General features: G+C 43.7%; 1 protein-coding gene across 1 annotated transcript in view; it reads right to left on the bottom strand.

Moving 5' to 3' along the window:
- Positions 1-14072, bottom strand: part of pop1 (POP1 homolog, ribonuclease P/MRP subunit) — a 77161-nt gene that overhangs the window by 60045 nt on the left and 3044 nt on the right. Inside the window, exons 2-3 of the mRNA XM_041190308.1 lie at positions 13090-13257; positions 4260-4427 (exon numbers count right to left, since the gene is read on the bottom strand). Coding sequence (XP_041046242.1) covers positions 4260-4427; positions 13090-13255 — 334 coding nt within the window. The 5' untranslated portion in view covers positions 13256-13257. The remainder of the gene's footprint in view (positions 1-4259; positions 4428-13089; positions 13258-14072) is intronic.

Below are 14072 nucleotides of genomic sequence, written 5' to 3' on the forward strand. Positions count from 1 at the left end.
AGGACTACTTGCATGCCAAACAGCATAAGTAGCAGGTAATAGACAGAGCTAAGCGATCTCACAACCAATGGATCAGATCTAAGCTCTGCAGTCCTGCCACATCCAGTCATGGATGGTAGTGGACAATTAAACTCATTGGAGGAGGAGACTCCACAAATATCCCCATCTTCAATGATGGGGGAGCCCAGCACATCAGTGCAAAAGATGAGGCTGAAGCATTTGCTTCAATCTTCAGCCAGGAGTGCCGAGTGGATGACCCATCTCGGCCTCCTCCGGAGGTACTCAGCATCACAGATGCCAGCCTTCAGCCAATTCGATTCATTCCACATCATATCAAGAAATGGCTGACGGCACTGGATACTGTAAAAGCTATGGGACCTGACAATATTCCGGCAATAACATTGAAGACTTGTGCTCCAGAACTTGCCACACCCCTAGCCAAGCTGTTCCACAACAGCTACAACACTGGCCTTTAGCTATCTGTGGAAAATTGCCCAGGTATGTCCTGTACACAAAAAGCAGGACAAATCCAACCCCGCCAATTACTGCCCCAGCAGTCTACTCTCCATCATCAGTAAAGAAATGGAAGGGGTCATCAACAGTGCTATCAAGAGGCACTTGCTTAGCAACATCTTGCTCACTGACGCCCAATTTGGGTTCTGGCAGGGCCACTCAACTTCTGACCTCATTACAGCCTTGGTTCAAACATGGACAAAAGAGCTGAATTCCTGATGTGAGGTGAGAGTGACTGCTCTTCACATCAAGGCAGCATTTGACAGAGTGTGGCATCAAGGAGCCCTAGCAAAACTAGAGTCAATGGGAATTGGGAGGGAAAACTCTCCACTGGTTGGAGACATACCTAGCACAAAGGAAGATGGTTGCAGTTGTTGGAGGTCAGTCATCTCAGCTCCAAGGCATCACTGAAGGAGTTCTTCATGGTAGTGTCCTCAGCCCAACCATCTTCAGCTGCTTCATCAATGACCTTCATTGCATCATAAGATCAGGTGTGAGGATGTTCGCTGATGATTATGCAATGTTCAGCACCATTCCTGACTCCTCAGATACTCAAGCAGTCCATGTCCAAATGCAGCAAGACCTGGACAATATCCAGGCTTGGGCTGACAAGTGACAAGCAACATTCACACCACACAAGTGCCAGGCAATGACCATTTCCAACATGACAGAATCTAACCATCATCCCTTGACATTCAATGCATTACCATCACTGAATCCCCTACTATCAACATCCTGGGGGCTAGCTTTGACCAGAAACTGAACAAGCCATATAAATACTGTAGCTTTAAGAGATCAGGGGCTAAGAATCCTGTGACGAGTAGCTCATCACCTGATTCCCCAAAGCCTGTACACCATCTAATGGAATACTTCCCACTTGCCTGGATTAGTGCAGCTCTCACAACACTCAAGAAGCTTGACACCATCAAGGGCAAAGCAGCCCGCTTGATTGGCACCATATCCACAAACATTCACTCCCTCCATCACTGTTGCGCAATAGCAGCAGCGTGTACCATCTACAAGATGCTCTGCAGGAATTCACCAAGGCTCCTTAGACAGCACCTTCCAAACCCACAGCCACTACCATCTAGAACGACAAGGGCAGCAGATATATGGGAACATCACCTGCAAGTTCCCCTCCAAGTCACTCGCCATCCTGACTTGGAAACATATCACTGTTACTTCATTGTTGCTGGGTTAACATCCTGAACACACTTCCTAACAGCACTGTGGGTGTACCTACACCTCAGGCTGCAGCAGTTCAAGACGGCAGCTCATCACCACCTTCTCAAGGGCAACTAGGGATGACCAATAAATGCTGACCCAGCCAGCAAAGCCCATGTCCCGTGAAGGAATTTTTAAAAAGTTTATAAAGCCTCACCTCGGTCTTCCTTTCAAAACAAATCACTTAACACTTGTATTAAATTCCATCTGCCATGTATCTGCCTATTTAACCAGTCTTTGTTAAAGTCCATTATTATCTTCCTGTTTATATTTCCGAGTCTCATGTCATCTGCAAACTTATTACAGAGAGCACTGATACAAATAAATCCCTGGGGGACAGCACAATGTTCCTACCCTCCTGACTGAAAAACTGTTTCCCAACACTCTCTGCTTTCTGTCTGCTTGCTATTTTTGCATCAATACAGCCACTTGCCCGTCAATGCCATGGGCTTCAATTTTACTAACAAATTTGTGGCACTTCATAAACATCCTTTCAAAGTACATACAGACATCATCAGCTCTCTCCGTTACTGCCAATTGTCGGCATTTATCCCACTTACAAGAACATGCCCAAGCTTGCGTCTGAATTTGTGCACTCACTGCACAAACTGATTCCAGAAGTCTGGACAAGTCAGATCCCAGAGTGAAACCAAGCTTGATAGATCCTATTTTTTTTTAAAGAAACTGTGGAGGAAAGTTACAGAACAAATTCACAGGAGTTTGATTAACTTTTCATACAAAGAATAAAATATTTATTAAAACAAGAAAAATGAACTACATTACACCAAACACAAAGGTTGAAAGATTGCAATACATAGAACATGAGAAGACAATTCAAATTGCCATTATTCCTTTACTCCAGCAATATCTTTACAGACACGTAAACAGTGAAGAGTCACCACTAGCTTGACAAAGGCTTCTTGCTTGGGACTGGCACAGTTGGCAACTGTTTTCTTCTGGTGAATTCCTGAGCATTCACTTAATTCACCAACTCTCATCTCCCCAAGACACCCAAAAACACCAAACTCAGTTTCTTCAACGGAAGAGCAAACAAATGAGTTCCCCAAACTTCATCTTCCAGCAGCACCTCTACTAAACTGATCACTTTACTGAGTCCTATAATTGATTATTCAGTTAAATACTGTCCCACTAGCCTTGTAGTTTTTCTTCTCAGAGATCTTACAATCCCTGTCTTCTCCCTCTCTGACACACACACTGAACTCCCCTGTCTCAACTCCTATCTTTTGTGTCTGTGTCACTGGATCACTGTCACTTGGCAACAGTGACTTTTCTACTTTGTATTTTGTTTTCCAAAATTGTTGAACTTTCAATCCATCTCTAACTTCAAGGATTATAAGACCTCATTAAAACGTATATATACAAACAAACCCTAAAGACCTGAAACCTTTCAGTCACAAGTCTATCCAGACACTAAGATTCATAAACAAAACCTAAGTGAAACTGAAACCATTTTACCTTCCTAATACACAAAGAATATATATATTGCTCATAATAATAACTTGGAAATGAAGTACCTCCTAGCATTAACTTATACTTTACGAGCCTTGAACCTCTAATCATCTAACTCTAAACCCTATCCATTTGGACCATGATTTTTAAAAAATCAATCATATCTCCACAAAATCGGCATTTTCCCTAATTAGAAAGTGCCAACATTCAACAAAGTCCATCCTGGTAATCGAGGGCCCTTAAACTAGGTATCAGGTTTAGTGGCCATTTTCTGAACTTTTCCCAGTGCCTCCAGATCTCAAGATTTGGGCTTTACTAGAAAAATGTCAACTGGGAAAGGTTACATCAAACAATACAGTAAAAATAAAACTTCTTGAAGGCCACTTCAGCAACAGTGGAGATTTGGGAATTCCACTCGCAATCAGAAGAATTTGAGTGTCCTAGAATGTCAAAGCTGAAGAAGAACTAAGATTGAAGAAATTAAAAGATCAAGGTGTGATAAGTACTGATTAGACTCGAGAAAGACATTCCTAATGCACTACTCCTCAGCACATGCCAAGATACTTGTTATTAATTGATAATTTCCAGTTTGTCAGTTAAGGTTAATGGATTGAGTGGGAATATCAAATCTCAGTTCAGTGTTGGATCTTCAGATGTACATCAAGCAACAGTGCATCAAAATTTTTACCCCCTTATTGTCATTGCTGCAATGGAAGGACATGAAGGAGACCAACATGTAGCGATTAGCCATTATGTGAAGGAAAATTAAGGCTGTGTGTGTTAAGGGCATATGAAGAGGTGAGAAATTACTGAATAATTTGAAGATCCAACCATTAAATAAGCTGAACAAAACTGGCATTTATAATTCGATGTCAATTAGTTGACAGAATGCAAGCTGCCTTTCGAAGGTCATAACCTATTCACTGCAATATTACAAGAGCATCATTAAATAAACAGGCAAGGAGTAGGAAAGCTTTAGAACCAGGTATTTAAAAAATTTATTTGTTCCAGCAATAATAAAGGCAAGCTTCTATTTACTGCAGAGTACCTACCAGTTATCACTTTGGGAATGTCTTGAGAATAACTACGATAACTTCCTCTCGAGCTTCCTCGGTGCCCTCGGAAACCTCCTCTATGTGAGCCCCTCTGGCGGTCACCATAACAGGATGGCTGATGACTAGATCCCACCTGCTGCTGTTGCACATGATCGCCATTAACACCTGAAATTTTCAAAGAAAAAGCCAAATATGAAAAGAAATCCTAGGAGGTCTGATAAAAAAAAAGGCCAACAAGTCTGTTCCTTTTTGATCAGATCACAATCCCAACAATTTGACTTCACACAATATCCCTCCAATCTCTACTCCCCATAAATACACCCGATTGCCTCTTTGAATCTAATTTGTACTGTCTGCTTCAATGGCCTTCTCTGGCAACATTCCAGAGCTCTATTTGAATAAAAGAAAGGTGGCCAGACACATCCAGAACTGAACAAACATGAGTGCCAGGATAAAGCATCTGAAAAATTTTCAAATTTTTAAAATAGGTGTCAGAGAAGATTCACAAGTACTCAATCAAACTTGTTGAGTTTGAACCTTAGAAAATGCAAATTCCTAAAGGCAAAAATTTGCAGCTTTTCAATGATTGATTCTGATGCACTAGAGGTTGCTCTTAGAGGCAGGCTCACCTCATTCTTTGGAGTGGCTCATCATGAATTGGTCCTCATCTTCACCCAGCTCTCACTTATGGCTCCAAGCAGTTGTCAGCATATGATGCAGCCACACGCTGGCAAACCCCTTCAACAGGCGTGTCAAACCAGGTGAGGGTGGCCATCAAGTGTCCTACTCTTGACAACTTAGGGATTTATCTACCATGGCATGTGAAGACTGATTCTGGCAGGCTGGGTGGATGAGACCAATCTAAGTCCAATGGTCTTGAACGTGGGTCAGCGTTGTGTTGTGGAACATGTAAAGCTCAACAAGACACAGAAGACGTCCTGGTCACTCAGTGCATCTGGATCTATCTTGAGCCATCTAGATTCGGCTTGCCTCTGAGCCAAGATAGGTCAGGACAAGAGAATGGAGGCTGATTATGTGCAACTCTCCTGCATTATAATCCAATTTTCCACACATGTTCATCATCTAGCGCCTGTCATCCATCATCTGTCACAAGCTCTGTAGAGATGGGCAAGCCACATGGCAGGTGTGGATTCACTGGGAACTGTAGCTAAGAACCTGCATCCAGGCAGCTCAGAGGTCAGACCATAGGGTCTTTTTCACTGGAATGAAGAAATGGGACTTGGCAGCTCCCTGAGCGATTAAGCAGTCCTTTTTAAGACCATACAGCTCACCTCCCTCATATGAGAAAGGGGCTAGAAAAGGTGCCTAACACTGTCTGCTTCATCTCTCTGGCCAGCAGGCCACAGTTGGCTGGGATCCCATCAACACGGCATTAAGTCAATTTCAAGAAAGAAAGTAAAGATGACGTTGGTCACCACAAGTGCATGGAACTTGCGTACCTCCTGGACAAAGCCACAGCCGACCAACCTGAGAAGAACTATTCTGGTCGGTAGAGCTCTGGCTAGGTACAACATCCAGATCGCCACCCTCAAAGATCAGCTCAACGAAATAGGTGCAGGTTACACATTCCTTTGGAGTGGTCATGGGAAAAAAGACACAAAGTTGGTGTTGGCTTTGCTGTCACGAGCCATCACATCAGTTGCTGACTTGCTTTCCCAAGGTTGTTAATGATCATCTGACGATGCTTAGCTCCTTTGCACGGCACCAGGCAAGCACTCAGTGTTATGCTCCTAGCAGGACCAACCCAGATGAAGTTAGGGATTAAGTTCTATGATGACCTCCATTCCTTGATTCACTTTGAACACAGTAGCAATCATTCTTGGTAACTTTAATGACAGGGTTGATGCAGTGTGGGAAAATGGGGGCAGTCACTGGAAAAAACAGGATTGCAGTTGTAACAGCAATGGTCCCCTCTTGCTGAAGATGTGTTGCAATTAATCACATAATTGCAACAAGACATCTTGGATATACCCCTGTTCTACACATCATCATCTACTCGACTGTCATCGCCTGGCAGAGGGTCGGGCAGGATGTGTGTGTAACAAAAGCCATGTGTGGTGCTAACTGGACTGACCACCATCTTATCATTTCAAAGCTAGAAATCAAGATCTGTCCCCAGACACCCAGGGTATGAAGGTCTAGAAGTGTCTCAATGTCTGAAGATTCAAACAAGCAGACGCAATGAAATCTCTGAGAAACTCAATAGTGTTGCTTACGTAAATCAAAAACGGAAAGTCACTGCGTGGAGGATGACTGGGTGACCTTCAGAGATATGGTGTACTTCATTCATCTAGAGGGCATTGGCCGTTCCCGTGAGCATTAAGATTGTTTTCATTGAAAACAATGAGGCAATCCAGAAACTACTGGAGGGGAAACATCATCTCTACAGGGTTTACCTTAATAACAAGTCATTGGTATCCAAGCATGATGCCTACCAAAGCATCCACAGCCATGATCTGTTTGAATGGCAGAAGGGCAAATGGCCTACTCCTGCTCTTACGTTCCTCTGTTCCACCAAGTTAGTGAGGCCGGTCCCCAGTCTGGGGGAACAAAGAACCCACAGGCACTTATGAATGGAATCAAAGTCCAGAATGAGAAATGTATTACCAGGCTGGGCCAGTTTCTTCCCTTGAGGAAGATGTTGCCCTACCAGCAGCTAAGAGGCAAATGGGCTGTAAAATCCTGGAAGAATTGGCAACTTTAAGGCAACACATCCTGAACCTAAAAAATAGATCCAACTGTGAAGGATGAAATAAATCAAATAGACAGGTGGGCGGCAATGATAGGAGCAGTGACTACATTATAATGAGGTCCAAGACCTAACCAGAAATTGGATATGACAGCATAAAAACTAGATGTTTAAAAAAAATTTCATTCACAGGATGTGGGCTTCACTGGCTGGGCCAGCATTTATCACCCACCTCTAGTTCCCCTTGAGAAGGTGGTGGTGAGCTGCCTTCTTCAACCGCTGCATGTGGTGTTGGTACACCCACAGTGTTGTTAGGAAGGGAGTTCCAGGATTTTGACCCAGTGACAGTGAAGGAATGGTGATATATTTCCGTGTCAGGACAGTGAGTGGCTTGGAGGGAACTCGCAGATGGTGTTTCCATCTATCTCCTGCCCTTGCCCTTCTAGTTGGTAGTGGTTGTGGGTTTGGAAGGTGCTGTCGAAGAAGCCTTGGTGAATTTCTGCTGTGCATCTTGTAGATGATACACACTGCTGCTACTGTGTGTCGGTGGTGGAGGGAATGAATGTTTGTAGATGTGGTGCCAATCAAGCGGGCTGCTTTGTGCTGGACGGTGTCAAGTTTCTTTAGTGTTGGGAGCTGCACTCATCCAGGCAAGCGGGGAGTATTCCATCACACTCCTGACCTGCGCCTTGTAGGTGGTGGACATGCTTTAGGAAGTCAGGTGGTGACTTACTTGTTGCAGGGCTCCTAGCCTCTGACCTGCTCTTGTAGCTGCAGTATTTATATGGCTGGTCCAGTTCAGTTTCTGGTCAATGGTAACCGCAGGATGTTGATAGTAGGGTATTCGGTGCTGGTAATGTCATTGAACATCAAGGGGCACTGGTTGAAATCTCTCTTATTGGAGATGGTCACTACCTGTCAACGTATTGCGTGAACGTTACTTCCCACTTGTCAGCCCAAGCTTAGATATTGTCCAGATCTTGCTGCATTTGGACATGGACTGCTTCAGTATCTGAGTCGTCGCGAATGGAGCTGAACATCGCGTAACCATCAGCGAACATCCCCACTTCTGACCTTATGATGGAAGGAAGATCATTGCTGAAGCAGCTGAAGATGGCTGGGCCTAGGACAATAACCTGAGGAACTCCTGCAGTGATGTCCTGGAGCTCAGAATACTGACCTCCAATATCCACAACCATCTTCCTTTGCGCTAGGTATGGCTCCAACCAGCAGAGAGTTTTCCCCTGATTCCCAGTGACTCCAGTTTTGCTAGGGCTCCTTGATACCACATTCAGTCAAATACGGCCTTGACGTCAAGGGCAGTCACTCTCACCTCACCTTGGAAGTCCTGCTCTTTTGTCCATGTTTCAACCAAGGCTGTAATCATGTCAGGAGCTGAGTGGCCCTGGCAGAACCCAAACTGGGCATCAGTGAGCAGATTATTGTGAAGCAAGTGCCGTTTGATGGCGCTGTTGATGACTCCTTCCATTACTCTATTGATGGAGAATAGAATGATGGGTTGGTAACTGGCCGGGTTGGATTTGTCCTGCTTTTTGAGGACAGGGCAATTTTCCACATAGCCGGGTAGAGGTCAGTGTTGTAGCTGTACTGGAACAGCTTGGCTAGGAGCGCAGCAAGTTCTGCAGCACAAGTCTTCAGTACTATTGCCGGAATATTGCCAAGGCCCATAGCCTTTGCAGTGTCCAGTGCTTTCAGCCGTTTCTTGATATCACGTGGAGTGAATCGAATTGGCTGAACATTGATATCTGTGATGCTGGGGACCTTCTGAGGAGGCCAAGATGGATATTTGTCGAGATTGAATTAAGGGAGATGTGGGAAAGATGAAAAATGAGCTAGCTGAGGTGAGCTGGAAGAAACTTGCTAACAGGATTATTTTAAAACGAATTGTTAATGCACAGAATATAGTCATTAAAGCATTTAAACTACTGCTAACTTTTGGATGTAAAAGCTGTTGGAAATGAATTAAAATTAGAGGTGATTCATAAAGCACTATAATGATGACAAAAACTAATGGAGTGTGAAAATAAGATCAAGAGGGATATTGATAAAATAGGCTAAAAATGACAGACACAGTTCAATGTCAGTAAGCTCAGAGCATTTAGAAGTGCATAATATAATCAAGCGGAGTCAGCATAGCTTCATGAAGAGAAAATCATGCCTGACAAACTTATTAGAATTCTTTGAGGAGGTAACAAACAGGATAGATAAAGGGGAATCAGTAGATGTAATATAGTTGGATTTCCAAAAGGCATTAGATAAGGTACCACATATAAGGTCTACAGAGGGACATAGACAGGTTAAGCGAGTGGGCAAATACTTGGCAGATGGAATAAATGTGGGGAAAAGTGAGGTTATGCACTTTGGCAGGAAGAAGAGGAGCTGAATATTATTTAAATGGAGAAAAACTGCAGAAAGCTGCAGCACAGAGGGATTTGGGGATCCTCATGCATGAATCACAAAAAGCTAGCATACAAGTTCAGCAGGTAACAGGGAAGGCAAATTGAATGTTGGCCTTTATTTCAAAGGAAATGAAACATAAAAATAGGGAACAAAAACAGAAAATGCTGGAAAAACTCAGCAGGTCTAGCAGCATCTGTGGAGATAATAACAGAGTTAGCGTTTCGAGTCCATATGGCCCTTTTTCAGAGCTGAGAAGTGGAAATGTGATGAAATTTATATTGCTTGAGGGTGGAGCTGGATAGACGGCCAGTAATAGGTGGGGACAAAGGAGGGGTTGACAAAGATGTCATGAACTAAAGGGAGTGATAATGGTAGTGGCTAGTGCTAAAAAGGGTCCTCATTTTTCATCCCACCAGCCTCCACATTCAAAGGATCATCCTCTGCCAACTTTAGCATGATGCTGCCACCAAACACACCTTCCCCTCACCCACCCACCCCAGCAACATTCTGCAGGGAATGTTCCCTCTGGGACACCCTGGTCCACTCCTCCATTGCCCCAACACCTCATCTCCTTCCTATGAAATCGCAGAAGGTGCAACACCTGTCCCTTTACCTCCTCTCTCCTCACCATCCAAGGGCCCAAACATTCCTTTCAGGTGAAGCAGTGCTTCACTTGCACCTCCTTCAATTTCGTCTACTGCTTTCGCTGCTCCCAATGTGGTCTCCTCTACACCGGGGAGGCCAAATGCAGATTGGGTGACTGCTTTGCGGAACACCTCCGGTCTGTCTGCAAGCATGATCCAGACCTTCCGGTCACTTGCCATTTCAACACACCATCCTACTCTCATGCCCACATGTCCGTCCTTGGCCTGCTGCAATGTTCCAGTGAAGCCCAATGCAAACTGGAGGAACAGCACCTCATCTTCCAACTAGGCACTTTACAGCCTTCTGGACTTAACATTGAGTTCAACAACTTCAGACCATGAACTCTCTCCTCCATCCTCACCCCCTTGTTTTAATCTCCTTTTTTCTACGTTCATTTTTATTTTTTATCCACTTATTTTTATTCATTTATACATGGTTTTATCCCTCCTATCCCATTTTCTATCCTTTTTTATCCCCATCACTGCCCCTCCCCCTACCCCATCCCCTGCAGGGCCATCTGTTACTTGTTCTTTCACACAATGCTACCCTTGTTCTGCTACTATCTCATCCTGCTTTCTTATCTTTGTGCCACTATCAGCACCTTTTTTAGCACTAACCACTACCATTAACACTCCCTTTGTCCTTTAGTTCATGACATCTTTGTCAATCCTCCCTTTGTCCCCACCTATTGCTGGCCTTCTATCCAGCTCCGCCTGCCCCAGCTCACTTAAACAGTACAAATTTCAACACATTCCCACTTTTCTTCAGCTCTGAAGAAGGGTCGTATGGACTCAAAAACATTACCTCTGTTTCTCTCTCTACAGATCCTGCTAGCCCTGCTCAGCTTTTCCAGCATTTTCTGGTTTTTCAGCAACCACAGTATTTTGCTTTTATAAAAATAGGGAAGTCTTGCTAAAACTATACAAGGCACTAGTTAGACCACACCTAGAATATTGTGAACAGTTTTGGTCCCCTCATCTAAGGAAAGATATACTGGCATTGGAGACAGTCCAGAGAAGGTTCACTAGGCTGATCCTGGGTATGGAGGGATTTTCTTATGAGAAGAGGTTGAGTAGGTTGGGCCTATAATCACTGGAGTTTAGAAGAATGAGAGGCAACGTTATTTAAACATAAAAGATTCTTAGCAGGCTTGACAGGTTGATGCTGAGAGGTTGTTTCCCCTTGTCACAAAATCACAAAGACACAGGAGGTGGCCATTCAGCCCATCATGTCTGCACTGGTCTGTAATTGCTGGGTTTATCCTTACAACCTTTTTTGAACAAGGGCATAATGTTTGCAATTCTCCAGTCCTTTGGCACCTCCCCTGAGTCTAGGAAAGACAAAGATTATGGCCTACTCTCATTTCCTTCCTTGGATATATCTCATCCGGTCCAGGTGCCTTGTCAACCAATAGTCTATTCAACATTTCCTCCTGGTCAATTTTGAACCTTTTTACTGACAGTTTCCTCGTCAGTCACCATGCCTGGGTAGCACCTACATCCTTGGTAAAGATGGACAAAAAGTATTCATTTAATACCTCAGCCATGTCCTTCGTCCTCCAATACCTTCGTCCATGTGTAAATTCCCTTTTAGGTCCCTAAACGGCCCTGCTCCTTTACTATTTATATGTCTATAGAAGACTTTGGGATTCCCCTTTATGTTGGCTGCCAGTCTCTTCCCATAATCTTGTATTTTCTACTTGACACCTGTCATAAGCACATTTTTTCTTTTTTATCTGAATTTCTATCTCCTTTTTCACCCCGGGAGCTCTGGATTTGTTTGCCCTACCTTTCCCTTTTGATGGAATGTACCTTGACTGTGCCCAAACCAATTCTTTTTTGAAGGTAGCCCTTTGCTCAGCTACAGTTTTTCCTGCCAATCTTTCGTTCCATTCTACCTGGCACAGCTCTGTTCTTGCCCCATCAAAGTCGGCTCTTCTCCAGTTAATTATTTTTACTCTGGATTACCTATCGTCCTTTTCTATCATCATCCTAAAATGTACAATACAATGATCACTGTCTCCTAAATGTTCCCCCACTGACACTTGCTCTACTTGGCCCAACTCATTTCCAAGAACCAGGTCCAACAGCGCGTCTTTTCTTGTTGGATTGGACACATACTGCTGTAGAAAATTCTCCTGAACATAATCCAGGAACTTCTGCCCCTCTCCGTCCTTTACAACACCACTGTCCCAGTTTATGTTCGGGTAATTAAAGTGGAAGAGTCTAGGACCAGAGGGCTTAATATCAGACTAAGGGGGTCGCCCATTTAAGACAGAGATGAGGAGGAACTTCTTCCCTCAGAGGGTAGCGAATCTGTGGCATTCTTTACCGCAGGGGGCTGTAGAGGCTGGGTCGTTAAGTATTTTCAAGGTGTAAATAGACAGATTTTTAATCAGTAAGGGAATCAAGAGTTATGGGGAAAGGCAGGAAAGTGGAATTGAGGATTATCAGATCAGCCATGATCTCATTGAATGGCGGAGCAGACTCGATGGGTCGAATGGCCTACTTCTGCTCCTCCATCTTACATCTTTTGGTCAAGAGGTTTAGGGAGAAAAGTCCAGAGCTTCTGGCCCAGGCAGCTGAAAGCAAAGCAGCTAACCATAGAGTGATTGAAATTGAGAAATTACAAGGGGGTAGAAATTTGGGGAAGTGGTACTGGAGGTGGTTGGGGAGATGCAAGGCCATGCAGTAATTTGAAAATGGAGGTGTTGTTGGATAGGGAGCTAATTAGGGTCAGAGAGAACAGGGTTGATGGAAGAACAGGTGTGAGTTAGGTTAAGCTCAAGCTTTGAGCAGGAATTGCAGAGTGCAGGGGTGGGAATGGTTAAAGACTTTGTCTGTGGTGCTGGAACAAAGGGAGAAAGGAGTGCACAGTATTGCAGACTCAAAAGCAGACAGCTTAGATGGGTGAGTGTGCAGAGGGTGGAGCAAAGCCATTAGATACAGATAACACAGACTTTACCAACATGAGTGGATTAGTACTTTTATTTTTTACTCATAAACCAAGGACATCCTGCTCAAAACTTCAGATTCTACAAATATTTTTTACCTTGATGACGTGTAAAGCAGCCATAATGTGGATTATCGGTCTGTGATTCGAATGGTCCCATTCCAGATCTGCCAGCCCCTGGATCAGATGAGGAAAAGGTGATATTGCTGGGCTGGTTTCTCATCAACTTGGCATATTTCTTTTCTTTCCGATTGACTCCAGACATGGCTTCACAAAGAAAATGCAATTAACACACTTTCATAACAAAATTTACACACAAGTATACACAATGCACTTCTGCAAGCTGCTGTACCATAATTAAACCGTACACGCCACTGGAAGATGCATATAAAAGATTTTATCTGTGGACAAATGTTCTCTAGAGAAGGAAACCTGCTGTTCTTACTCTACCAGCCTGGGTGACTTGAGTCTTACTCTAAGATGGTTAACTCTTATATGCCTTCAGAAGCGGCCTAGCCTTTCAGCCATTATTGCAATGGACTGCTGTGGAAGTTCAATCATTGAGCATGTTCAAGACAGAAATCAATAGATTCCTGGATACTAGTGACATCAAGGGATATGGGATAGTGCAAGGAACTGGCATTGAGATAGATGATCAGCTATGATCTAACTGAATGGCAGAGCAGGCTTGATGGGCTTGATGGCCTACTCCTGTTCCTATGTTCTGCAGGCATTTACTATGTAATGATTACAGCCCACCACCGTCACTTTTTCAGGGCAATTGGGATGGCCAATAAATGCCAGCTTTGCCAGCAACACCCATACCCAAAGAATGGCAACAAAAAAAAAATCAATCACTGATGAACACAGAGTCCAGAAATTACTGTTCACTACACAAAAAAAAACATTTATGTTATATTAGCTGGGTAAGGGTGTGCTGTTATAATTTACTGAGTATGTAATCAAAAATGTTTGAAAATATCTAGTTTCAAAACATTTGTATGACTTTAAAAATAGTTTTCCCCTGGCTGGATTAGTCTAGAATCAGTGAACACAAATGGCCTGCCCCTTATTCTGAGATT

Source organism: Carcharodon carcharias, chromosome 6 (assembly GCF_017639515.1).
Source record: "Carcharodon carcharias isolate sCarCar2 chromosome 6, sCarCar2.pri, whole genome shotgun sequence".
NCBI classification, from domain to species: Eukaryota; Metazoa; Chordata; class Chondrichthyes; order Lamniformes; family Lamnidae; genus Carcharodon; species Carcharodon carcharias.